Genomic DNA, 27,660 nt, shown 5'->3' with positions numbered 1-27,660 from the left:
CTGAGCACACAGGGTTGATTTTAAAATTTTATTTATAACCAGTGACATAAAAGATTTATTTTCCACACTTAAAAAGGGAGGGGGGGGTCTTTAGCCTGTTTCTGGCTTCTCCCTCATTCCCTGTCGCAACCTATGTTTCCTGTTCTTAATTATCCCTGTCCCCTTGGGAGCTACAGTGCCATCCATGCAATGTGACAGGCAGGGTTTGGCAAGATATGAAAGAACCTGGCATCATATCAAAGATTAGTAGCCTCAAATGAGCCATGCAGGACCTGTTTCTAAGGAGTCTTCCTTTCAGGACCACTCTGCATAACATGGGAGCCTTTGCCATAGTCGCTGTCAGAGGAACTCTGGGCATGTGAGTGCTCTGAGCATGGGTGTTTTCCAGAAGGAAACCTTGAATGTAGTTAAAATGTGGCAAGCCCTTTCGAAGTATTGCCTACCCCACTCCATGTAAATCTTAGTAGAAACCATGGGAAGAGGAGAACAGAAAAGATGGGCCTTATCCTAGAGAAGAAATAAGACTTGGAAAGCTTAGAACTTAAAATCTGAAAGTTTAAAGCTTTGTCTTGTGCTTTGCTTTTACTTTCTAATTTCTAAGTCACTAAGTGGGTCTAGATAGCACTGAAGACTTTGAAAGAGTTCTTCAGACTCTGGACTTAACGCTTCCTACTAGGCAGTCTGCCATTTCTTTGAAACAGAAATTACTAAAATGTCACAATTCCAAAGAAACCCAACTGACTGAGTAATCCCTTTAAAACAACCATTTTTTCTAGTGGGTTGAGTGCCTCTACTTTCCACTTACTCTTTACTATTTAACAATGAAACCAACACATCTTTAAAAAACTTTCTACAGTAAAAGATGTTTCTACATAAAGGTATAAAATATAATGTCTACGTCTTATTTTCTCTTTGGCAACTACTGTTGCTTGGACAGTCTTCACTCTCCTCCATGAATTAGGAAAAATAACACCCTGACATAAGAAAACATGTCAAACAAGAAGAGGGAACAATGCCAGGAACATCCCACCTCCCAATTTGGTCCCTGAGGTAGCTGTCCATTAGTCCTTACAGAGTATACCTGAAGTGTGTCCATGTCACCTCCTGAGCAGCTAAGCACATAGTGGAGCTCTGTCATTCAACCACGAAGGCCACACACCCACATGGCTCTTTTGGGGGTATGTAACAGTTCTCTATTGAGAGATCCATATGGAGTCCTCTGTACATTCCTCATCGCTTGGACATGGCACTGTGGTTACAGAAGGCTGGTTTTCAAGTTTCAAGTTTTAAAATCTTCAAGACCCTCCAGCATCATCTGTTTAAACATAAAAAATACCAAAGTGTTTCAGTTCACTAAAATTTGTATTGGGATTTCTGTTTCAGAAACTGCTCCACATGCTGAAAATTCTGAAAACCTTCCATAAAAGGAACAGTAGCCACTATCTAGAAATGGCCTTGCTGAGCTATAAGTACTGCCAAGAAGCAGGTCAATGTAAGTGTGTAGAGACCTGTGGAAATATCTACCCATGCACTTCAGTGCTGTTTTCTGGTAGAATCAAGTCAGTATTTTCACCACACCTACAGTAAAAGCCTGTTTATGTGTTGATAAGAAATGATGGCTCAAGCCCAGTGGTGGTGGTGCACACCTTTAATCTCAGCGCCTGGGAGGCAGAGGCAGGCGGACCTCTGCAAATTCAAGGCCAGTCTGGTTTACAGGACAAATTCCAAGATAGCCAGGGCTGCATAGAGAAAATTTGTACAAAAAAGGGGGGGGGGGTAGGGAGGGCCGGGCAGTGGTGGTGCACGCCTTTAATCCCAGCACTTGGGAGGCAGAGGAAGGCGAATCTCTGTAAGTTCGAGACCAGCCCGGTCTACAAGAGCTAGTTCCAGAACAGGTTCCAAAGCTACAGAGAAACGCTGTCTTGAAAAACTGAAAATAAAAGGAAGGAAGAAAAAGAAAAATGAAAGTTCAGGATGTACATACAATACTGCAACCCAGAAACTCCATTCCTCTGGTGATCTTTAGGCTGCAGGTGTAGACAACAGGACTAATATGCACTCATGCAGAACAGGCCAAGGCTTTCTGCACTTTAAGAGACCAGAGACATTTACTCAAGCAAACATGACTGCCCAGGGAGAGGCAAGGCTGATACAGTTGCTATTACTCAGGGAAAAAGCTCTTTCTGGGCATCAAAGATCTCTGACTCTATGGCACTGTCTACCAGGCAGTAGTCCTGGCACCTGAACAAACAGCATCCAGAGAGATCATGAACATGTCAAGCCTACATGTATACAGGTGTCGACAGAATAAACAAACCAAAAACCCACAACTGTCTACTGACAGCAGTTGCTGGGACCTTAGACATCAGCAGAGGGTGGAGGATGCCTCAATGTGAGGAAAACCAGGACCATTTAAGGAGACTAACAGAAAAGAAACACCTGCAACAATGAAAGAACTAGTCTGTTCTGTTTTAGTTATAGATGTTCTTGCCAACTAAAAATACAAGCCAAATGAAAGATGCCAAAGAATTTTGTCCATACACAACCAAAACTGAGAATTTCCCTTTAAAGATAACATTGCCAAACGCACTAAAGTTACACAAAATCTGAAGGAAGCATGTAGCCTCAGCAGCTGTTCCCAGCTATTGTCCCAGGACCTCTGCTCACTCCCTTGGGATACCTCTGGACAGTGAGCCTTCACAGCCTCTGGTCCCCTGCCACCTCCTAGTGTGAATAATTCACACTGCAGATAATATTTTTAAGTTGTCTTGTTTTATTTGACTAGATTATCTGTGTTCACTGTGACTCAATCAATAACAGATGACTTCAGCAACTCAAGTCCTTGGAACATATAGTTCATATTATCTCTTATACAAAATATACTAGTATCCTTACTCACAATGTTTTGGGCCCAAAAGCACTTCAGATTTTTTAGTGTTTGGTTTTGGTTTGGTTAGGTTTTTTGAAACAGGGTTTCTCTGTGAAACAGTCCTGGCTATCCTGGAACTCACTCTGTATGTAGACTAGGCTGTCCTTGAACTCACTGAGATCCTCTTGCCACTACCTTCTGAGTGTTGGGAATAAAGGTGTGCACCACCATCACCTGGCTAGATTTCTCAGTTTAGGCTGTTTAGGAACTTTGCATAGAATCCCTTAAGGGATTGAATATCCCTAATTGGAAATCTAAAATGCTTCCAAATCTGTAACTTTTATTTATTTTATACTTTATTTTTATTGGTTTTGTGTGTGGGGGTGTGTGTGAGAGAGAGAGACAGGCAGACAAACAGGCAGACAGACAGACAGACAGAGAGGATGCCTGCAGAGGTCAAAAGAGGGCATCAAATTCCTTGGAGCTAGAGTTACAGGTGGTTGTGAGCCACGTGATTACTGGAAACTGAACTCAGGGTCCTCTGTAAGAGCAACAAACACTTTTTTATTTTTATTTTTGTTGTTGTTGTTGTTTTCAAGACAAGTTTCTCTGTGGCTTTGGTGCCTGTCCTGGAATTAGCTCTTATAGACCAGACTGGCCTTAAACTCACAGAGATCCGCCTGCCTCTGCTTCCCGAGTCCTGGGATTAAAGGTGTGCACCACCACTGCCCAGCTGCAACAAACACCCTTAACCACTAAATCATCTCTTCCCCAAATCTAAAAATTTTGAGTACCAAAAAGTTTAAACTTGAGAGGATTTCACACTAGGAATGCTCAAGAAACTCCGTCACAGTGCTCATCAGACACCAGGCAATTTTTTTTAACTTTAAATGTTCAGTATGTCATCAATATGCTAAATGGTCCATAGCTCTAGAAAATTATTAGAGAAGAGTTGCCTAAGTGTATAAGAGTAGTGTGCGGCCACATGTAAGTTGTGTTCTCTCTCCCCAACCTCTGCCCTCCCTTTTCTTCTTGCCTTTCCTCTCCTCTGTTGTTTTGGAAACAAGTGCTCTTACATAGTCCAGACTAACCTCAATCTCATGATAGTCCTGCCTCAACTCAACCTCATATGTGCTACAACTGATTAGAGATGCATTCCATAGTGCTGAAGCCTGAGTTTTCTATTAGTAGGAAAACGCCTATAATCAGAAATCTATCCAAAAAAAAAAAAGCCTCAGGAATGATGTGGTAACAAATAATCAGAGCAGACTCTGGGGTCTCCAAAGATCTGAAAGACTTATACAGCACTATACAACAAAATGTTAGGAGCAAGATTAAACAAGAGAAGACCTCTCGAAAACTTAAGGTCACGTTATTAATGTAACAATTTTAAGCTGGACATGGTGGCATATACCTTTAGTCTCAGGTTCGAGACCTGAGGCAGGCAGATTTCTTGAATTTGAGGTAAGCCTGATTTATACATGGTGAGTTCCAGGCCAGCCAAGGAAACATAGTGAGAACCCTATCTCAAAACAAACAAAAATTTAGATGATGAAGATGTAGCTCATTGTGCCTACATGCACAAGCCCCTGCTTTATAGCCCCACCTCCAGGCACTCAAAAATAACAAAATTTTAATCTAAGGGCTAAAACTATAATCTTGAGAATTTCTCAAAGTGTTTTAATAGAGATGGAAAATGAAAATTAAGAAGCACTAAAGAGCCAGGCAGTGGTGGCATATGCCTTTAATCCCAGCATTCGGGAGGCAGAAACAGGCGGAGCTCTGTGAGTTTAAGGCCAGTCTGGTTCTACTGGGCGAGTTTCAGGACAGCCAGGGCTACACAGAGAATCCCTGCTTTGAAAAACAAATACAAAAGAACCTTTAGAGGAAACATAAAAGATAATGGAACTAATCCAGAAGACTCCAAGCAGCATGAGGAGATTCCCAGCATAATAGGAGAGAAGAGGAAAGGAGAAGATGCAAAGAAGAAACAACTGTCAATATGAGACAATCAACACACATCCTGCAACTAAGAAGTCACAGCCGTGGCCCTCTAACACCATAAACAAGCCGAAAGGAAAGAAAACAGATGCCTTTAATAAAGGAAACATTTTTATTTTCCTCTTTTTAGAATCCACAGAGTAGAGGCCTTGCTTCCTTTTTATCCTGTGTCTAGGTGCTTGACATTGGCAGTATTAAGGGCTGGAGCTGGGGGAGTGAGATAGAGAAGGGAGAGCCCTTCAGAACTCAATCAGACTCAAACCCAACTTTCCCCGGGGGTACTGAGTAACTAGAAACACACACTACCAAACCTGGGGAGGGGAAGTAAAGGAGGCAGTAGGGACTGGAGCAGTCAGCCAGGACACCTTTCCTACTACCAATGGACAGAGCCTACTAAGATGAGCAGCTGACAGTGTAGAAGTTCCTATACATCTCTGTGGTAGAGATAACCAAAAGCAAGACTCTGAAGTGGTTTCTTAGAGACGAATGTGGGCACTCAAGCTGGTGGGGAACACTCCCAGAATCTGCTGTTTGCTGACTTGGTATGCAGATGGGTGTCTTCCTCATGAACGAATACTCACTAGCTGATGTACATCATTTGCTTGTCTTCCTTCAGTTACATTACTTAAATAGAAACTCTGAGGACACGGTAGCACTCTGGTCTGTAGTGTGAAAGGTCAGGTTCCACTCCAGAGGTCTGTGTGATTCTGACATGGTGTATGTGCCGCTCCTCCCCACAGACCAGGGGTGTTAGCAAAGCACTAACTACAGTACAGAGCTAAGATGGGTCCCCACAAAACAAATAATACCTACCAGTATCTGACTGTCGGACTTTTTTTGTAACTTCAATTCCATTTTCTTCCAACTTCCTCTTTGCACAATCCTGACATGCATTACCTTTAAAAAAATTTTAAAAAATAAATTGAAAATTTACATTAAATTACATTAAAATACATTAAATATATTAAAATTACATTAAAATAGTCCAGGAGGGAGAAAAGCAGCATGATAGTAACAAATGAGGGTGCTCTGGGAATTTACTTGTTATCCTTGCATAGCCTTGAAATTGCCCATAGGTGGAAATATATATACAGAGTGGATGCAGGAAGCTGAGCGGAGCTGCAAAGTAAGCAACCGAACAGTAGGAATATGAAGTACCTGCTAGAAAAGCTACCAGCGACAAGCAGAGCCAACCCAGGAAGAGGCCATATGAGCTGTAGCTGACAAGGTCACAAAGCAGAGCTACCTAAACCATTTGGGGTCAGCCTTGTACCTTGTGCCCTACATATCAGACCTGGAGCTATGGGATTTCATGTTTGCCCTGCTGGACTTTGGTCCTTTGGTCTAATCCCTACTTCTTATTACTAATTCCTTCCTTTTGGTATGAGAAATGTCTGTTTATTCTGCCAGCTCTATGTTGGAAACTTGTACACTTTTATTTAACTTTTACAGACTGCAGCTAAGAGTCACCTCACATGTCAGAATAGACTCTGGCTTTGGCCTCTCTTGATTTTGCCGTTTTTGAGACTGTTACTATTAGCTACTTTTTTGTTGCTGTGATAAGCACCATGACTAAGGCAACTTCTAGAAGGAAGGGTTTATTTTGGGGCTTATCGTTCTGAAGTGTTAGGGTCTATAAACATCATGGCAGGAAAGCATGGCAACGAGCAGGCATGGTGGCTGGAGCAGAAGCCGAGAGCTCACAACTCTAACTTCAAGGAGGAAGGAGCAAGAAGAACTGGGAATGGCCTGTGGCTTTGAAGCCTCAAAACCTACTCATCACCCAGTGACACACATCTTCCAGCAAGATCACACTTCCTAAGCCTCCCAAGACAACAACACCAACTGGAAACCAAGTATTCAAATGCCTAAGACTTGTAGGGAGCATCCTATTCAAACTACCAGATGTTCTCACTGTAACCCAGCCAATGTGCACTGAGCCTGTACTGAATGAGCTATCGGGTGGGCTATGGCTGGAGAACACAGGTTGCTGGGAGCATGCCTTGTTCCTCACCCCTTCTCTGTACTCTGTACTCTTATGCACAGGACAGAAGTAAGGGAGCCATGTGACCATAGGCTGAAACCTCTGAAACTTCCTAGAGTCCTTCCTAGAGTGTTCTCAAATATTTTGTCATGTGCTAACATACTAGTATAGAATGAATCTATTTCTAGGAGTCAATTTCTGAATCTGATTTTATTCCCTGACATGTACTGCATATTTTATCAGCCGAGTTACTGCTGCTTTCAAAGGAAAACTATAATTCTGGGATTCACACTAAAAGGGAAAACAGCAAAAATAACACCCTTTCACATGGACATGGGGGGCAGAGGACAGCTCTTACCACTCCTGGGCTGAGCCAACTCCACCACTGACATGGACGGGTGTACTAGCTGACCCAACAGACAGCAATGGCAGGCTGCACAGAGGTTCCTGAGCACTCACGGGTTAGCATCTTTTTTAGCCCAGCTGACTCAGGCAGTAGAGACACTCCTGCTTAATTGCCCACTGGAAGATGCTGGTAGCTGCTAACTCATTAGTTTAAAAATTGGTAGTACCAAACCCAACAAGAGCATTCATACTTCAAATAAGTACTAAAAGAATATATATTTATACAGAAGTGTACGTAGGGGCAGGTCACCCTAGATTACTGGATCCTTCACTGGATGACATAATGCAAACAGAGCATTGCTCTGACTTCCCATAACTCTTGGTTCTAGGGCAGAAATTATTCTCCAGTGTCAGCAGACAGCCCATTATTAGGCTGTGCTTTCTAGTGAGAGGGATGGACTTTTGTGCCTTTACCATGGCAAGAACCATCCGAAGGCACTGGTATCTGTCCTTTCTGTGCTATTTAATAAGTCACCTTACTGAATGTAAGGAACACTTTCATGATTTTACCAATGGTGACCAGTAGAATATGGAAGCAAAAGTCAGGTGAGTAAAAATAAAGATCTGCTGTACCCAATAAGGTGGTGCTGTCCACTCGTTCAGCATCTGCGAAGAGAGGAAACAGTCAGCAAAGCCAAGACTTGGAGTACTCCTCCTCAGGCCTCAATGATGGCACAGGCCACCCCCAAGGCCATGTATTGCTTGGGACAGGCTTCTGTAACAGTTGCATCACATGCCAGCCATGGAGCAATGCCTTCGTCATTCCCTTCTTCACCGGGCAGGATGGCTGCAAGAGCTCACTGCATGACCATGTGAAGCAACTGGAGCTGCAGGCAATGGAGTGAGACAGTCCTATAACAGCTACTGTCACTTTCACTGTCAGGAGGCATCCCTGCCCATCAGGAGAGAACACTCATGACAGGCACAGATAAAAACCTCAGTGACCTTTCTTACCGAGTCCATTCAGCTACCAGGTTCTGGGAAAGGAGCTTCATTGGGGCTGAGAAGCTATTTAGATGCTTACTCTATATACCATGCTCAGTGGCTGGGTGCTGTCTTCTAGGGAGTCATGGCTAGGGAGCCTGAAGTGGTGGGCAGGACAGAGGTGGGCAGGATGAGGGAGGTCTCTGAAGACCCATGCACACAAATGGAACCAAGACAATTTCTGTCTGTGTTCAGGATCAAATCCCAGCTTCAAAGTTCTGGCACACACTGGGCAAATGCTCACCTCCCTCAGCTGGTAACTCTTAAAATCATCTAAGTAGCAAAAGGTTCTAATATTAAAAAATAAGGGCAGCTGGGCATGGTTGTGCACGCCTTTAATCCCAGCATATGGGAGGCAGAGGCAGGCAGATCTCTATGAGTTCCCAGACAGTCAGAGAAAAATAGTGACACCCTGTCTCAAAATAATAATGGCATAAGTATAAAATTGGTAGTTGTGCATGACATCACTCCACAACATGAGAAAGTGACGACTACCCTAATTATACACCTACTCATCATTTCACAGCCGAAACACAGCAGAAACGCACGGCTCCTGTACTATGTGCAGCTGTCTCACTGGTCTCTGCTAACCTCATTCCACCACGTGGAAAGCCTCTGGGTTTCCTGTTACCATGAAAGGCCAGTAAATACAGAACTTTCCATGCTTACTATCATCCATGTTTTATGACACTGAATTCAAAAGCATTAATTCCCTCATGTAAAAGTGACTCGCTCAGTACTTGCCATCACTGTGGTTTAAACTGGCAGAGCTGTGACTCTAGAAGGGCCAGAGAGCACAAATGAGATGCACGCTGTGCCTCGTCAGCAGAGATGTGCTCTGAGGAAAGAAAACGCAAAGCCACCAGGCACTTTTTGTGCTTTCAAGGTTTAGCTTTTAAAATGGAGTGACAAGATGAAGGTCTATGCTATTCACATGTTATGGCTTAAGTATCACAACCAATAAAACTGGCCTGAAGTAGGAATCAGTGTGTCCCACATTTGTGAGCAGTTTCATGTTCTACTTACAGACTGTCACTATTATGCCAATCATCAAATTTAGAGGCATTAAAAACTAACTAGATTATTGGTAACTGGTAAGTTTTATAATACGAGAGGAGGAACAACTGAAGAAGCCAAAAATTGTGCTTGGAAAGTAATGACAGAACTCCACACCTGGACTTCGCTGTTTGCAGATCTGAGTGGCAAGGTCTTGCACATAGCCTGGGAAAAGATCAAAACAGCCCCCATAGGACACCACTTTAATTCCATGCAGAAGCATGTCTGCTTGATGCTTGAAGAAGTGGTCTTCGTTTTCCTTGAGCACTACCATGTAGTGCTCTAAGTCCACCTTGTTTGGCACCGAGTATAAGAAGAGAGCTTGGAATATCTGGTCGCGCAGGGTCTCTCCACAGCCCACAAACAGGAAAGACTTGGTGCGGTACAAGTTTTGCAGGACTTCCTGGGGAAAGCCAATAAACAAAGGAAGACACCTCTGTGAACACAGCAGGAGCTCACAGCTAACACAAAGCTACCTATATATCCATTTACAGCCTATCCTGTACCCACCAGACTTCCCAAGAGCCACCCTGAGGAGCTATGAAAGGCTATGAGCTCTTGACATACTCAGGTTGACCCATGCAGTGATCTGTGCAACCAGAGTGCAGCTAGGCTGAGATCCACCTCTTCGGAGGGACCAGGAAAAGAACCAGCAGAGCCTGGGCACTGACCAACCTGCCCAGCATGAATGCATCTCACAGCGAGGACAGCCTATGGTACACCTATGGCTCCCCAGATTGACTCACCCAAGTCAATTCCTAGACTTACATACAATCTGAAATTACTAAAACATGAAACAAGAACATTAAAAGTTCTCAGTTCTACTGGGTATGGTAGCATACAATCCTAGCACTAGGGAGGCAGTGGCAGGTGGATCTCTGTGTGAGTTCCAGACCAGCCTGGTCTACATAGCAAATACCAGACCAGGTGGGGCTACATAGTAAGATCCTATCTCAAAAATTTTGCCCAGTTCAAAGTTGTATACATACAACACCCTAAAAGCAATGAATAGATAGATGAACTGCCTCCCACAGCAAGACAGGGGTAGATAAATTCTGGGGAGCGACAGCAAGAAAGCTGCAAAGGGGAACAGAGACAGTAGTCAAGCACAGACTATGAGGGTCATTCAGAGCAGCAGTGGTCACTGACTCAAACAGGAAGACTCTCAGCAAGGTTCAGTACCAGTGCAGCACTTTCTCATGATGAGGGCCTCAGCAGCATCAACTCTAAACGGCCCAGCACTCATCTGCTGACACCATGCAGAGTCTAAAGAAGAGCTCTGGGGAACGTGTACCTGACCCAGGGAGTATTACAAGTGAACACAGACTCAAGTCAGAGTTCTAGATAGCCTATGATGGCACATGCTTGTAATCCCAGCACTTGGGAGGTAAAGGCAGGAAGACCAAGAGTTAAAGATACTTAGCAAGTTTGAAGTCAGATAGACTAAAGGAGACCCCATCTCAGAAATGAGGGAGGGTGATGGCTAGGGCAGAAAAGCTTGGCAACATTGCCAAGACAGGGCTTTTCCACACATTTGACATGGACATCTGCTAGGACATCAAGAAAGGCTTGCAGGTAGTTCAGAAGGAGCAATGGAAGCTCTCTTAGAGGACCCTATTCAATCCCTAGCTCTCATGGCAGGTAGCTCAACCACCTCTAACTCCAGCTCCAAGGGATCCAATGCCTCTGGGGGCACCTGCACTCATTATGTACACATACACACACACACACACACACACACACACACACACACACACACACACACACAAATTCTTTGTTTAAAAAATTAAGAAAGTGGGGCTGGAGAGATGGCTCAGCGGTTAAGAACACTGCCTCCTGTTCCAGAGATCCTGAGTTCAATTCCCAGCAACCACATGGTGGCTCACTACCATCTGCAGTAAGATCTGGGGCGCTCTTCTGGCCTGCAGAACACCGTACAAATTTTCTTTAAAAAAAAATTAAGAAAGCTGGGTGTGGTAGCAAATACATTTAATTCCAGCACTCAGGAGTAACAGGCAGATCTCTGCGAGTTCAAGGCCAGCCTGGCCTACGTCTATAGAGAGATCCTATATAAAACAGACAAATAAACAAAAACCCTACAACTTTCAAAAGTGAAGAAAGGCTGCCCGAAAATGAGGTGTTGTTAACTGGTTTTGTCTGTCATGCTTGCTGGCATGGAACTAAGGGCATACACATGCTGGGCAGGAACTCAGCCAGAGCTCCATTCTTAGCCGAATTTTAAAATGAGGTTTGGAAAGCTGAAGAGACAGCTGTGTAAGGAAGGTGAGGACTGAAGACTGAACTCCTGCGTAAACACAGAATTGACCACCAACAGGGAAAAACAGGAAGACCACAGACTGCCAGCATCAAGCAAGGTTCCTGCCAAGTCCCTGGCAAAGCAATCGCTGTGAGCTAGTGCTGGCACCAAGAGAGAGGTTCTGTACTTTCTAAGGAAGCACACATTTCCTCCTCCAGCAAGTATGTCCTGAGCATCTACTCAAAATGCAGGCACCATCTCAGGGCACGGAAACATAGAGTTAAGAACAGGAAAACATAGTCCTATACCCAGCAACCATGTGGAGGGAAGATCAACAGAGGACCAGTGCCTGGGAAATACTCAGCTACAGCTAGACGGCTGCTCGCCACCAGAGACTCCCCAGAACAGGCACGCAAGGCTTAGTGAAAACTAGCATACCATTACTTCTGGATCTTGAGTGACGTCTTTATAGCCCGATGGATCCAGGACCATCCCACAGGGGTCTGTGTACAAGCCATGAATATGAAGAACTCCATACTTGATGTGGCCTCTTGCCCACTGAAGGACCTATCAAAAACCAAACCAAGACAAAGAAACAGCATGGTGTTACTTCAAACAAGAAAAAATAAAACTACCTGAAAAGATAAATGTTTCCACTCATAATTATACCTTTAAAACAAACTGTGGCTGGCAGTTATTCCTGCTCCAGAACTTTGCACGATGTTTAAAGACAGTCTGTGCAGTGTAACTCTGTGTTGTGACTATGCAGGGGAAGGGACCTTCTGCAGTTAATCATTCTGGGTTGTTGCAGGGGTTGTTGCTGTGTTTGTTTCCATTTCTGTTTCATGATGATGCAAGTAAAACCCAGGTCCTCCTTCACACATGCTAGATGAAGTGTTCTAATGCCGGGAGCCGGGCCACAACACCAGCTCTGTTATCCACCAACACAGATGACAATGTGAATCCCTAATAACCCACAACATGAGCATATCACAAAAGGCACAAACATCCCAAAAATGAAAACAGCTCCTAAAGTGAAACTATGTTCAACCTCAGCAACAGAAGGGAAACAACTAGGATTTTCACCTCCCAGACAGGGAAATGCATGGCTTTTTTGTTTTAGTTTGTATTTAAGACAGGTCCCCAGAACTGCCTCAGACTCACTATGTAGCTCGGGGCAGGCTCAAATTCAGTGATCTTCCTGCCTCAGCCTCCAAAGCGCTAAGGTTCAAGTTAGCACCACCATGCCTGCTGACTTTGTCTTTAAGAACTCCACTGCTGGCAAGGGGTAGAGCACGGCAGCTCCACAGAGCTGGAGCCGTATAATGGCCTTCTAGCACGAGGATTACAGGTACCGCCACACCATTGTCAACAACTGGGCACTTCTCCCTTAGAACACGCTCTCAGAATTTTTCCTCACTTTTCCTTAATAAATCTGTATTTGTTCTTTTTAAAAATAAAAATAATACAGTTTGAATGGGAATGGCCCTCATAGGCTCATGTATTTGAATACGTGGTCTCCAGTTCAAACTGTTTGGGAAGGATTAGGAGGTATAGCTTTGTTGGAAGATATGTGTCACAATGGGTGAGCTTTAAGGTTTCAAAAGCCCACACCAGGTCCAGTCTGTCTGTCTGTCTGTCTCTGCCTCTAAAATGTAGATCAGATGTAAGCTCTTAGCTACAGCTTAGTGCAGTGCCTGCCTTCTGCCATGCTCTCTACCATGATGGTTAGACTCATCCTCTGGAACTATAAGCAAACCCTCAAATAAATGCTTTCTTCTACAACGTACCTTAGTCATGGTGTCTCGTCATAGCAATAGAACTGTAAGTAGGACAAATAGCTTAGTTAAGCTGGCCATCATGGAGTAGCCTCTAGGCCTAGCACCTGGGAGGCAAAGGCAGGAGGACTGCTATGAATTCAAAGCCAGCATGGTCAATATACTGAGCTGCAGCCCAGCTACAACCACATAGCTAATGGAAGCAAGGCACAGTGCTATGCATCTGTAACCCCAGTACTTGAAAGCAAAGGCACGTGGATCCCAAGTATGAAATCTGCCTGACCAATACAGTTAAGATCCTGTCTCCAAAATAGATATTAAGGGAAGAGAGTGAAAGCAGGATTGAAATGTTTACATACATTGCAATCCCAACTGTGCAGGTAAAAATCCACACTGGGAGGAATATAATCATTTCCTTTGCACTTGCTCTATCGCCATATTCCCACAGTGACTGCTAGTAAACTAATGTAGATGAGAAACGGTGGCAGGCAGAGGACGGGCCATGAAAAGGGCGTACAAGTGGACAACAGCAAGCACCACAAGAGGGGAAGGGCACGACCCCCAGGCTGCTGGAGGAAATGGCTGAGTAGCAGCTAGAGTAACTCAGTGTCTTGTTTCAATGCAGATGCCAGCAACATGTCCACAGCAATGACTTCCCTGACTCCTGCCCACCCAGCCCATACCTTTGTCTTGTCCTTCAAGTCCAGGGACTCCATGGGCTTGCTCTGCTGCTGCCCAAAGATCTCCAGCAAGTTGTCGTAGTTGGTAGTCAGCACCATGGTGCCTCTGTCCATCAGGCTGAGGATGGACTGCAGCACCACAGGATTCTGGATGTGCTGTTCCAAGCTGTCAAAAACCTCCATTAGGCAATCCTGGAAGAAGTTGGGCTTGGTGTCGCCTGTGCGCTGTGGAAGGGTAGACAAGAGCTAAGAACACACGCGGAGCAGTGCCATACCTGCCCACCTTCCTTTTGCCATGCTCACCCTCTGAAACAATAAGCAAGCCCTCTATCCCAACACTCAGGAGGCAGAACAGGTGGATCTGTGAGTTTGAGGCTAGCCTGGTGTACAGAGCGAGTTCTAGGACAGCCAGGGACTATAAAGAGAAACCCCATCTCGAAAAACCACAAAAAATAAAAATAAAAATAGGAACACAAGCTGGATATGACAATGCACATGGCAGAAGCAGGCAGGCATATCTCTGTGAGTCTGAGACCAATCTGGTCTTCATAGTGAATTACAGGCCAGTCAGGTCTACATAGAGAGACCCTGTCTCAAAACAGCAAAAAGAAGTTAGGAACACCAGAGCTTGACTGTGACAAAGACATGGCACATGAGTAGGGGCACATTCTTACAAGAAGAGAGAAGGAAGACAGCCTTCAAGGAGGAGGACAGCTCACGTGCCAGGATGCAGCACTGCAGCAATAAATCCCATGGGAAAGCAAGGCAGAGGGGAGGGTGTAGGTGCCCTGGGGGCAGAGTGGGCAGTCAAGGGCCCACATAGGCTTCTCTGAAAAGCCAACGTCCAGGCAAAGACCTGAAGGAGCTGGTAGTTCTTATGACTATTGTAAGCACACAGAGCAAGTACAAAGGCACTGGGGTATTAGTGAAACTGGGTTCAAGGTCAGAAAAGAGCCCATGTGTGGCTAGGAGAGGTAGGGGAAAGATTAGCAGGGGATAACCAGATAACTAGAGCCAAGTTATAAGGTACATGGAAAGTCTCTACTTTCCCCAAGTGGGGCTGAGAAGGAAGGGCGTGAGCAGGGAGAAGTGGCAGCAGCAGAGTTTGCTGTAGGGAACCAGAGTAATAGGGCTGAGCTGGACATACATAGGGGTCAAGAGGCCACACGCTCCCCAGGAAGAGCAGCTTCCTACAGCAGCACTTAGTCTCACAGTCAGCACCACCTCAAAGACCCACAAGTCACAGAGTCACCAGGCAAGCTTCCCTTAGACTCTCCTTCTCCCAGGAGGCTGGGGGGAATCTCATTACTGCCTCTCCTGCGGTGCCTGCTAGCCCTTATCTTTCTCCATGGCACCAAAGCCTGCCTAGAAAACCTGCCAGCACAGCAAGAAAGGCCTGCTGTGCATCTCACTTGACTCCTTGGGAGGTCAAGAACAGTGCACAGGGCAAGAAGTAACAGACGGCACTTCAGACACATTTATTGACCAACAATGATCAACATGACAGCCTCTCTTTGCATTAGCCACGCACCCTCAGTGCTGCCCAGCCATCCACAGATTTAGCCTTCACCTTCCTGTATAAGGAAGGGGTCAGCATGTGCTGTCTACCAACCTTTTAGGCCTGTGGCCACAGTTCCTACTGTAACTACTCAAGCTGGCCTCTGGGCATGAAAGCAGCCATAGACAGTGTGCCAGCAAGAGAGTAAGACCACATGCCAAAACAACTTTATAAAAATGGCTAGCAGGTCAGGTTTGGGCCAGTTCCTGCCTACAAGGGCAGCTGTCCCTCATTAACAGAACACTCACACTTGGCACAGCCTGGGAAGGTGAGGTCAGCACTGGCGTGAAGACACTGACCAAGGGAATCAAGGGAAGACATGGAAAGGTGAGGGCTGACAGCCCTGTCTCCTACTGCCCACTGAAAGGAGCAGGGGGGAGTCAGGCAGCTGACTTTGTGCAAAGACAGGGAACTTCATGCTGAGGGTGGCAAAGCCCAGGTCCCCAAAACCAAGGTGCTCTTGCACTCTCCTGGGTTGCGTCCCCAGGTTTCAGTACATGAACAAGAGTTACTAACATAATAAAACCACACCCTTTGGGGTATCTTCTAACCCAGAACCTCCCCTGTCCTTTGCGCTCACCATTTCATGTTCTTATCCTCTTCCCTTGGGCTCCCATCTCCAGTTTCCTTCCCTCCTCTAAACACTGACTGCATGAACACAGGCCAGTGGGAAGCAGCCCACTCCAGCTTCACACACTGCTCAGAGCCCGCACCAGACAGACACCCACGAGCTGGCAGCAGCCTCTAATTAACTGTCTCCTGCATCACCAACTATGTTCCCACTCTGCTGTGTCACTTCTACTAGCAAACAGCATGGACTCCCCACTTGAAAATGTCTTCTGAGGACCACTGTCATCTAGAGAGGTGTGATTAGCCAACGCAATATTCACAGTGCCTCACAAACCTCACACCAACAATGCAGCATGAAAACATCCAGCACCGGCAGGCAGTCCAATGTCGGGGAGTTAAAAGGGTGGCATCCTGCTGGGCATGGTGGTGCACACCTTTAATCACAGCACTTGGGAAGCAGAGGTAGGCAGATCTCGCATTCAAGGTCAGCCTGGTCTACAGAAAGTTCCAAGACAGCCAGGGCGACACAGAGAAACCCTGTCTCAAAAAAAAAAAAGATGGCAACCTTCTATGCTGAGTACTCAAAAATAAGTACCTCTGCTCATGGAGGCCTAGTGTTCAACCTGGCCTAGACCCCAAAGCCAGTCCTGTGTTTGAGACTCACAGGTGACATTTTCCGGATCAGATCATGGGCCACAACCAGCAGGTCCCGGTCCTTCATCACCTTCCTCCGGAACTCAGCAACGTCCCCAGGGTGCAGAACCTCCAGCTGCTCTGCAGCCTCGATGACTGCCTCAATACAGCTCCTCCAAGAGCAGAGCGCACGGATCCCAGGGGCCACCGCTGCACTCACACCAGTCCCAATGACCAGGAGCAGGTCCTGAGGTTGCTTCCTAATGAGGCTCTTTAAAAACTTTCTATTTAAAAACAAGGGGGGAAGACAACAGTCAGCTTGGAAGTACTGCAAGCTTCCAGTCAAGAAACATCTAGAATGTTCAGGTCAAACATTTGCCCTTCCATTCACTACCAGAAGACAAAGTCCCTGTCACCCACTGTGACATTTACATGACGGTGTCTGTGAAGCTGAATGTAGCTTGTAAACACTGTGAGAACAAATGACAAAATGTGGGTTCTCTGCAACCGAAAACCCACTGTGTTCTCCAGGGGCAGCTGCTCATTCGGAATCGCTTGCCAGTAAGTGGACCTGCTGGCCACTCACAGTCCTCGGCCCCTTCCCACCCTCCAGTTTTATGTTGCTTGGTTTGGAGATGGGGCTTGGATGGCTTCTGTGAGTAGAAAGCCACTTTCTGGGATATTTCTTGCATTGGAGGAAACCATGGTATGATGTAGGAGGGCCTTCTGTCTATGTCTTACTTTCATTGGTCAAATAAAGAGACTGCCTTGGCCTTTGATAGGACAGCAGCTTAGATAGGTGGAATAGACAGAACAGAATGCTGGGAGAAAGAAGCAGAGTCAGGCAGACACCATGAAGCTCCAGCCCAAGATGGATGTAGGTTAGAATCTTCTTGGTAAGCCACAACCCCGTGGTGATACACAGATTACTAGATATGGGTTAAAGCAAGATGTGAGAGTTAGCCAAGAAGAGGCTAGATATAATGGGCCAGGCATTGTTTAAAAGAATACAGTTTCCGTGTAATTATTTCTGGTAAAGCTAGCCGGGTGGCGGGAAGCAGCCCGCCGTTCCTATTTACAACAATGGTAGGCAGCTCTGGGTTCTCCTCCCAGCATAGTCCCTTTATATCCTAACTGACTTTATTTACCTTGATTTCTGTTCACTTCTGTTCGTTGTCTTTTCCACTGACTCCATCTGTGAATCCTAAAGAGAAATACATTAGACCAGTTTTTACTCCCCAGAGGGAAGACTTTTTACGAGTACCCTGGAAGACAGTAAAGGATGGGGTTGAAATCAAAGTCCTAACTCTCCCTATAGAATACCTGAAAAATGCCATCTATGCAAAGATCCATGCAAACAGTTCCTCTGCCGCCACTGCTACCTTTGCCTGGCCTCCACTGGTCAGGTGTTCAAGTGTCTCGTGCCAGACAGAAAGGAAAGAGTCACACAGCAGGCAGAGTGAGCAGCTCTTGTGAGCTAGTTCCACACTGTGTATTTTTTACCCTGTAAGTGTCTCTTTAAGACAAAACCATCCACACTTTTCCCAATCTCCTCTCCCTTGATTCTGGAACTAATGTTTACTGTAAACAAGGAACTATGCAGAGAATTTGGTTTAAAGGCCTACATCTTACTATCACTGAGAATTATGGTACCATTTGCCCATTTACCACCAGCATTTTTACTGATATTTTTCATGTAATTTGAGAGCCTAGTACATATCCTAATTTTAGTCCAGTGTTATCAGAAACTATTTAAAATTCGAAGTTAAGTCACACACACATGTAGGATCACAGTATACTGACTGATAACGCCATCTTCAATAGTCCTTCACTAATGGTGAAGCAGCTTGTATGCCAAACTTGTAATGCCTCTGACCCTGTCTATCGAGGACACCCTCCGAGCAGCAGAACTGCTGAATTAAAGATATGAGCAGGGCTCACCGACAATCCCATCAGTTAGAAGGGAACAAGCAGAAGGACCCTGAGCTAAAGGCCTGCCTAGGCTATGTAGAGACTCCAGCTCAAAACAAATGAGGAAAAGGAGCCCTCCACTCATCAGCACCCCCCTCCCCACAGCAGCAGTGGGGGATCAGCAGTGGGAGGAACACCAGCCCTGCCAACCCCCACCACGGACTGAAAAGTGTTGTGCACATTCTAATCCTTTTCCTCTTTAATTAGAATTAGGGCACTAAAAATAATTTTCCAGGAGAAACCACAAAGCTCAATGGGTCTACCCTCAAGCTGGAGAAATAGGATCCTGCAGTCACCCCTGGAAATATGGGATGCATCCATCCTCCCTCCATGGAGAGGGGCACTCATGGCTTCCAGAGTCCCTAAGGGTCCCTGACCTTTCTTCAGTGCTAAGAAACTAGTTCATGGGCCAAAGCAGTGAAACTGGCGAGAATGCCACCTGCCCCAAGGAAAGAAGGGCTGGCAGAGTGTGGGTGCCCACCTCACAGCAGTCCCCACACACGCTCAAGTCTACTTTGTTTTTGTGACCTATTAGAGATTTTCTTTGGGGGTGGGGGCGAGGGGTGGTTTTTTGAGACAGGGTTTATCTGTAGCTTTGGAGCTTGTCCTGAAACTAGCTTTTGTAGCCCAGGCTAGACTCGACTCACAAAGATCCACCTGCCTCTGCCTCCTGAGTGCTGGGATTAAAGGCGTGCGCCACCACTTAAGAGATTTTCTAAGGCAAGTCACAAGTACTCCATCTCACATAACCTGTCTGTCCGCTGCACACAGAGCCCATAAGTCCCACCCCAAGAGTCCAATGAGCGGATTCATAGTCACCGATTCTGTTACCAACTCTAAGGTACAGATTCCTGTAACTGGCCAAACTTCCCAGCTCAGTCCTCTCCAGAGAGAAAGTGCTCTGTAAACCAAACTGCTGGGCCACACACAACTGAGCTGAGGCCCACAGCTGAGAGCAGAGGTCAGGAGTCGGGTGGGGGGGGGGGGTCCCTGAAAGAAAGCACACTGAGATGCTGTTGTTTGAAGTTAACAGGAGCAGACTCACTCAAGGCCACCAAAATAATGCGTCTTCAGAGTGGTTATGTCTCCTGCCTCGGGGACCACCTCTACCCAGCAGTTTACAGCTGACCTCAAACAGGCATAAGCAGCCAGCATGCCTTAGAAACGACACAGCCTGAACTTGAAAACTCTCTAGCTCCTTCCTACTATTCAACTGCTTTTGTTCTCCATACACCGTAGGTATCACAGTTAACATCCAAACACATTTACCCAGACCTCGGCGAAGTAACACAAAAACAAATGATTTCAGTTCTCCGAGAGAACGAGACACTCACAGGAGAGAACTCTGCTCTGGGCAGGCACACTGTCTCGGTCTGAACTGGGTGATCTGGAGAGGTCTCTGCAGTCAGCTCGTGCACAGTCTCACAGGAGTCCCACCTGGACAGGGAGAGGGGCTTCTGGGCTTTTAGGCTGCTGTGGACCTCTAGGGATGAAAGCAACCAGCAGGGGACACACAAGACACTTAGACTCAGCACAGGAACCGTGCAGTGATAAACTGCATAGCTGCCCATATTTAGACATTTACAGTTCTTTATAAACACTACATGCTTAAAGACATTACCTCATTTCCTGTTTTTCAGCAGCCAAAAGATCAGCGCCAAACTCATAATAATCCAAAGTGCCCAAAATCTCCCCTTTGTTTTTAAACCAAGGCCCAAGCGGGAGATTTGCCCAGCTTGATCTGTGCCTAGAAGTTTCTGGAGGCAATTCTACCTCTGGTGTTCCTTTCCCTCCTCAACAGCCACTCCTCTAAGCCAATCACATTCCAGACAACAGCAACAAAACCCTCCAGAGGCCTCTCGGATGCTGCAGCTTTCAGTTTCCTAGGTGACCGTGTCGTCACCAGTTTGCAGTCTCAAAGCCAAGTCATCATAGCAACCCATTTTTTTTTTCATAAAAACCTACCAGTGTTTTCTAAATGTAAAATCAGGTCCAAAGCAGGCTCTTAGAAGCAGTTACTGTCCTTTTTAAATCTAAAACCTTCAGCAAAGTCTCAGCAGAATGTTTTGTGCCTAGAATAAGAAATCACAGCTATTTTACGCAAATTGAGCACTGTAGTAGCTAAACTGCCTTGATTTTCTTTTTTTTAATTTTATTCCTCGGCATCCAGCACTAAATATGTGTTCATCATCTATTTAGAAGGGCTGAGATATGGCTCAGTGCTTAAGAGCATATACTGTTCTTACAGACTTTGGTCTCACACCTACCAGGTGGCTCACAGGCGTCTCCAGCTCCAGTGGTTCTAACACCTCTGACCTCCACAGCACCTGCCTCATACACACATGCTCCCACACTGACACACATACACATGAAGTAAAATATATAAATTTAAAAAACATTTAGTTTTTAAAATGTTCATCAGAGTCCAAAAGATGACAGACTAGAGAAGAGTCAGTGGTCATCTTCATGCAGTTGTGACGAACCCACCTCCGACCCACCATGGTGGACCACTCACAATTCCCATCAAGCCTCCAGATAGCCACACCTTACACGACTCTGGTCGTAGCATTGTGATTTCTCTGGCTACTTGCACACCACCAAATGGAATACAAATGAAAGTCTGACAAGCACTGGGCAGTGCAGCCTGTCCTCTGCAACTCAACCCTGGAAAGCCGGACCAGCCTCCTGGAAGAAAGAGCATCACCCAGCTGAGGAGCAAGGTGACCCTGAACCATTCAGGTCCAAGAGCACTGTGTGAGCTACGCAGTATGGCTGGTGAAGCTTTGCTGAGCCAGGCCTAGCCCAATTTATACAAGCGGCCTTGTTTTAAAGGCTGGCTACCCCAAGGTTCTACACTCACAAAGATCAGAGAAGAGAATGAACCAGTCAGAGTCGTCATGAGAGTGCCCATGAGGTGGGGGCTACATTAAAAGTGTCATAACAAATAACTAAATTAAGCCCAAGTCTGTGCAAGCCTCAGCACTCAAGAGGCAGAGGAAGGCGGATCTCTGTGAGTTTGTGGCCAGCCAGTGCTACACCAAATAAACATTCTACAGGCTTTAAGTATAAAGATGCAGGAAGTTACAGCTCAGTAATCAAGGCTTGCTCAGTAGGCTCAAAGCCCTGGATTCCAGCATCTCACACACACACAGTCCTGCAGCCATAGGCTGCACAGTTCCATCACACCGAAGGGAAGGTGAACAGATACTCAAAACCCACTCCCTTCCCCCAGCAGCGGGGGCAGGCATCACATTTCAACATTGAGTGGGCAGTAGTGCCTGAGGACAGACCCTTACATGGAGAGAGGTAGTTCAGTGGTAGAGCTGCCTAACATCCATGATGCCCTCCCTGCCTCCCAACCCCAGCACCACAGCCAAGCGCAGACCTGTAACTCCTCTGCAGTCAGTAACAAACATGACACAAGGAAAGGACCACCTACAGTCAGACAAGATTAGTGTGGCCAGCAATGAGCTCTCTTCTCAAGGCCCAAGAACAAGACCACACTTCCCAGTCTTTCTCAAATGGTTCAGCTCCCTGGTGTCTAACCACTAAATATATGAGCCTGTGGGGGCCATTTTTATTCAAACCACCATAGACCCAAAGCCTGGAGGTCCTCAGAGAAGGTTAACATGGAGCACGGTGGCCATTCCTTTAATCCTAGCTCTTGGGAGGCAGAGGCAGAAGGATCACTTCAAGTTTAAGATAATCACTTATCTACACAATGAGTTCCAGGGCAGCCCAGGCTACAGGGCAAGCCCTTATCTCAAAAAAGCAAAAGAGAAGAGGAAGCTGGTCTATGCCACTTGAAGTATTCACTACACCAAGACTTGAGCAGCTACGCAGCAGGCACTTGTGGCCATCTGCCGAGTAAAAGGCCAGTCTGGGCATACAGCATGAGATGACCTCAACACCCCTCCAACCCCCATCCCTCCCCAGCACAAAGAGAGCCAAGCATGGTTGCTCATGTATCCCCTCCCCCAACAAAAAGAGCCAAGCATGGTTGCTCATGCTTGCAATTCTAGCAACCAGGAAGCTTAAGCTGAAGAAAGATATCAAAAGTTTAAATTAAGGCCGCCCTAGTCCACACTGTGAATTTCAGGCCAGCCTAAGCTACAAGGTGAGACCCTAAAACAGAAGCAGTGGAGCTGGGGGGAAGGCTCAGTAGGTAAAATTACCTGCTGCACAAGAACTAGGACCTCCAGCACCCACCTTTGTAGGGGCAGAGCCTGGAAGATTCCTGGAACTTGATTGTTCAGTGAGAGCCATTTTATAAGGAATAAGGCTGAGAGTGATATCTGACACCTTCCCCTGGCCTTTAGGGAACACAAACACACACTTTAAAACAACTTACAGGAGACACAAACCCTGACCTTGAGCCACAAAGACCAACTGTTAAAATAAGTAACAACAGAAAATCCACGTCCAGCGGGGCAGTAGCCCTCGCCTTTAATCCCAGCACTCCGGCAGCAGAGGTAGGTGGATCTCTGTGAGTTCAAGACCAACCTGGTAATCTCCTAGTGAGTTCCAGGACAGCCAGGGCCCCGTAGACAGACTTTCTCAAAACAAAAACAAAAATGTGCTAACTGGCATCTTGAAAGCAGTGCTCCCAAGCTGCTTACATATTTGAGCCCAAATTAAGAAATAGCTGCGTAACAGAGAAACCCTGTCTCACCCCCCAAAACAGGTGGGTGCGAGAAAGGATTCCACAAGGTTGTCCACTCACCTCCGCACATGCTATGCCACGTGTACTCACACATATCAAACACACATAATAATAAATAAATTCTAATAAAGAAAAAGCAAAATCCCACCAGTACCAAAACCAAAATGCTTAAGAACACAGTTCCTTCTAAGGACAGCATTACCCAGACATGCTGGCACACACCTGCAGTCTCAGAACTTTAGAGAGAGAGGCAGAAGGACTAGAGTTTGAAGTGATCCTTAGCTATATAGTAAGTTTAAGGCCAGTCTGGACTTGAGAGCATGTCCAAAAAATAAAAAAATAAAAATAAACATCGATTATTGCTGCTTTGAGGGCAAAACACAAAGCACTCTGCATGCATAATCTCATTCCATCTTTCAGTGCCAACAGCTCTTTCCTGCACGTCTCACAGAGTCCAAACCACGCTGCAGTCTTGCCCATTCTAACACCAGTGTGCTGGGAGGAGAAATAATACATGGACGCTTTCCCAGGAACCCGCCACCCACAGCACTGCTTTAGCCTGCCCATCAGAGGTGACACATCCTGTAACACAGCTGTGTGTATTAACTTAGTAAGTCAGTAATGGCAAAACACCCCAAGCAGAGCCCGAATGACCCCCCCCCAACCCAGAAGATGCAGAAGCAACTTAAAAATCACAGAATTTTAGAGCTGGAGGGATCTTACAGTTTATATAATGCCAAATGCCCTCATTTTTCTGAGGTGAAAGCTGAGCCTCTAATAATTTGGTCAACATCTCCCCAGGCATTGAGGACAGCAATAACTCGCTCCTGGTTGGCACCCCAGACTCCTATGACTATCCCAGGCACTGTCTGCACCCCTGCAACCCCAAGACTCCCTGTCATGTTCATTCCCATACCTTGGCCCCCGGGTTGGCTGCTCTGTTTAGCTTGCTGGCCTTCAGTCATTCCCCAGAAACCTGGCATCAGGGAAGTTGGGAGGAACAGACACACAGCCAACCAGCTAGCATAGACAGTGCTATCACACAGCAGTAACCTTAGCAGAACTGATAAGGAAGGCTAAAGGAGAAGAGGTGTGGCCACTTTTCCAGGCAGAAGGCTCCAGGCTTCAGGCTACGCAGAAAGGAAAGTAACACAGAAAGCCACAGTCAATATAGGTGTGCTGTGCTGCCTATAGCCTACACAGCCCTAAGTCAGTTCCTGGACACGTGAAAGAGGAAGTGTGTGCACCTCCCAGGTAGCCAGAGGCATTCCATGGGACAACACTAGAGCAATTTACAGGCACGCGTCAATCCATTAAAATCCAGTCCTGTCATTGTAGGCATACTCTAAGTGACTGCCAGGCATTTGTGGCTGGTGTCCGATTACTCTACCACAGAGTGCCGTGGTGGCCATAGAAAATCCCCCTGCACCGGGTTATTTCCAGTTCCCTCTCCGTCTCCCAAGTCCAGGCTTAGTCCACTGTTCTTCATGATCTCTAAACCCACAGTCTACACTGTGCCCCTGCCTTAAAGCGCTCATCTGGACACTGATTTTGCAGCTTCAGCCCCTCCAGTCCCACGGAGGACAACGCTGACACATCCACATGCATACCCTTTAGCACCTTTCCATTTCCTTCAAGAGTCCCCAGCTGACCTCTAAGAATCATGCCCTCGTCCCCGCTGGAACCATGTCTCCTATGCGGGTAGCAGACAGTCACCCTGGAGAGGCACGACGGTGACTATGACCTAAGAGCAAACAGATCGAATCTCACCTAAGAAGTCCCCACGCCAGTGCCCCGGTCCTGAGCCCGGGTTTTCAGAAGCTTAGTTAAGTCCTAAAGAGCTTTTGAACCACACCACCTGGGTCTGTCTGGCTTCCTACAAGCAAGTCTCTGCAACAACAAAAGTGACCATTGGGAAAATATGTAAGCCAGCACTAGGGAGATGGCTCCATCAGTCAGTCATTGGGCCTGTAAACATAAGGCCTGAGTTTGATCCTCACCACAACTTTTTAAAAAGCGTCTCCTGTGCTGGTGTACACTAGTGATCCACTGCTGGGACGGTAGAGACTGGCAGGTCCTTGGAGCTCCTCAACCAGCCAGCCTCGCCTAATTGATAAATTCTAGGCCAGTGAGAGACCCTGCCTCCAAATAACACGGGCGGCAGCTACCAAAGAACGACGCCCAAGATTGTCATCTGGCCTCCACATGCACACAGATGTATGTGCTGTCCCCTGCCCTCCACCCTGCTACACACGCACGCGTGCGCGCGCGCATACACACACACACACCAAAAACAAAAACATACAAGCTACTTTACTCCTCCATAAGCCCTTTAATGGGCTTCCTGTTCCCCTAAACCACCCAGCACAGGAAGCTCAATGCCAGGTTCTGGCTCAGGCCCTCTTGCTATCTCTTCCATCATGGTCTCAACTAAGAACACTTCCCTCACTGCCTTCATCCTTCCTTCCTTCTACGGCTAGATCCGTGTCTACTCTAAGTAATGGCAGAAGCAGTCATTGAAGAAAGCCCAAGAGAAGGAGGCTATGGCTTCCTCCTTTCTCTTTATCATCAGTTCAAGGATGAAGCTCTGCCCCCGACTCCTCAAGGCTCTAAAATCGGGTGTGCTGGGCCTATCTCTCTGACTTTTCATCCCTTCTGTCACTTTGTCCGAAGTGACCCTCAACAACTTCTCAGCCTCTGAGAGTCTGCTTCTCTTTCACTTCTCACATCCCTTCCCTTCACCATAGTCTATTCTCAAGAATCCCACCCCAGGCCGGGCGGTGGTGGCGCACGCCTTTAATCCCAGCACTCGGGAGGCAGAGGCAAGCGGATCTCTACGAGTTCGAGGCTAGTCTGGTCTACAAGAGCTAGTTCCAGGACAGGCTTCAAAGCTACAAAGAAACCTTGTCTTGAAAAACCAAAAAAAAAAAAAAAAAAAGAATCCCACCTCGGCTGCCTTTAAGGTCATTGCACCTACCACACAGCTTAGGCAACCATCCCCACTTCCCAGCCTTACCAGCTGGGGCTGTGCCCTCTGCCTCCAGTGCCAAGCACACTGGATCACATAAGGCACCCACTCCCTCTTTAACAAGGTCTGACCCTTGTCTTTCACAAGCATCAGATTAAGTAGGTTCTTTTTTTGTAGCAGTGCTTCAGGGCACCAGACTGTCCACTGTTTCGCAAGTCCAGACCTGTTGATCAATGACAATAGCCTGAGGAAATGGTAATCTTTGTTCTAGAGAGTTCCAGGACTGAAAAGGATAACACGTGTACCATTTAGCCCCAAACCTCCACCTCGGGGAAGACAGCCACAGACTTGCATTTCCTATGGAAGCCGCCCCTAAATCAAGATTCCAGGAAGGTCCTTCAGGTTGCCATCTTCCTAGCAGCTAAGCCACCATAATTAAGCCTTGTTCTCTTGGACTAGTTTTGGTGGGCTGTGTGTGGTAACAGAAACTACCACGCACTAAGGACACAACCTAAAAGAGCCTTCACCGCCCCAACTCCTTCACTCCCAGCGATGCCTCTCTACCCTATGGGTCTCACGAGTTAAAGCGCAGTCCCACACTGGCCTCCACCGCAGGGGGAGCACATCTCACCTCTTCTTTGGTTATACATGGCCCTCCGCTGACCTGTCGCATGTTGCTACTTTTATTCCTGTTAACAAATCACAAACCTCAACGACATTCTAGGAGAAGCTGCAAGGCTCTGTGAACCTCAAGTTAGAGAGCGGGAGGCAGGAGATCCGAGGAAGGACGCTGGGGAGAGATGGCTCTGAAGGCCTCCACCCAAGAAAGGTTGGGGAGTCCACTGGCCGGGGAGACCCGAGGAGGTTTGGGGGCGGGGCCAGAAAGGACTCGGTTGGGCATGTGGAGCAGAAGGTGGCAGGGTCTCAGGCCTTGAAGACGCCGAGGTCCTCTGTGTGATGAATCTAGGGGAAATCTGGAGGGTCTGGGGGGTCCCAGGATTAAAAGGTGGTCCAGTCTATAGGTGGCCACGGATCCGGGCAGTCCGAGGGGATGCTGGAGGTAGGGGTCCCCAGGACATCAGAGGGAACTGGGGTCCCGAGCGCTCAGGGCGGGTCCTGAGGGCTGGGGAGACACAGAGTGCTGGCATCCCGCCCCGACCCGCCGCCTCACCTGCCGCACAGCCGAGTAGCCAAGAGTAGCTCGCGCTCTTGCCGCCTCCCACCCAGGCCGCGCCCCTCGGGCTGGGTGGAGCCGCCGGGCGGTGCGCCGGATGGCGCTGCGC

At 46.9% G+C, this 27,660-nt stretch overlaps 1 protein-coding gene across 10 annotated transcripts; it reads right to left on the bottom strand.

Annotated features, from left to right (window-relative positions):
* Window positions 1-14: 14 nt before the first annotated feature.
* On the bottom strand, window positions 15-27,660 carry Siral2 (SIR2 antiphage like 2). 10 transcript variants are annotated; one of them, XM_087899144.1, is made up of 10 exons: window positions 27,549-27,623; window positions 20,081-20,229; window positions 17,924-17,979; window positions 16,807-17,059; window positions 14,018-14,239; window positions 11,995-12,123; window positions 9,417-9,702; window positions 7,833-7,865; window positions 5,684-5,767; window positions 4,964-5,077 (listed from the first exon to the last, which is right to left on the bottom strand). In XM_087899144.1, exons 3-10 carry the CDS (start codon window positions 17,968-17,970, stop codon window positions 5,031-5,033), a joined length of 1,101 nt encoding a protein of 366 aa, XP_087755270.1. In that variant the 5' UTR covers window positions 17,971-17,979; window positions 20,081-20,229; window positions 27,549-27,623; the 3' UTR covers window positions 4,964-5,030. The 10 variants fall into 10 exon arrangements, with proteins under 10 accessions (XP_085534656.2, XP_087755270.1, XP_087755271.1 ...); XM_087899145.1 differs by having other exon boundaries at window positions 20,081-20,183; window positions 27,549-27,566; XM_087899141.1 differs by lacking the exon at window positions 27,549-27,623 and adding an exon at window positions 27,009-27,025.

This window comes from Myodes glareolus, chromosome 19 (assembly GCF_982192425.1).
Source record: "Myodes glareolus chromosome 19, mMyoGla1.1, whole genome shotgun sequence".
Classification (NCBI taxonomy): Eukaryota; Metazoa; Chordata; class Mammalia; order Rodentia; family Cricetidae; genus Myodes; species Myodes glareolus.
The sequence above is the reverse complement of the archived record's forward strand: the minus strand, read 5'-3'. Positions and strand labels throughout refer to the sequence as shown.

Bases quoted from the DNA above. Each gene is read 5' to 3' on its own strand.
- Siral2 (XM_085678529.2), bottom strand. The intron at 12,124-14,017 runs GTATGGGCTGGG...GGTTTTTGATAG, and splicing joins ACTTGAAGGACAAGACAAAG to GTCCTTCAGTGGGCAAGAGG. The intron at 5,768-7,832 runs GTACAGCAGATC...ATTTTTTTAAAG, and splicing joins GGACAGCACCACCTTATTGG to GTAATGCATGTCAGGATTGT.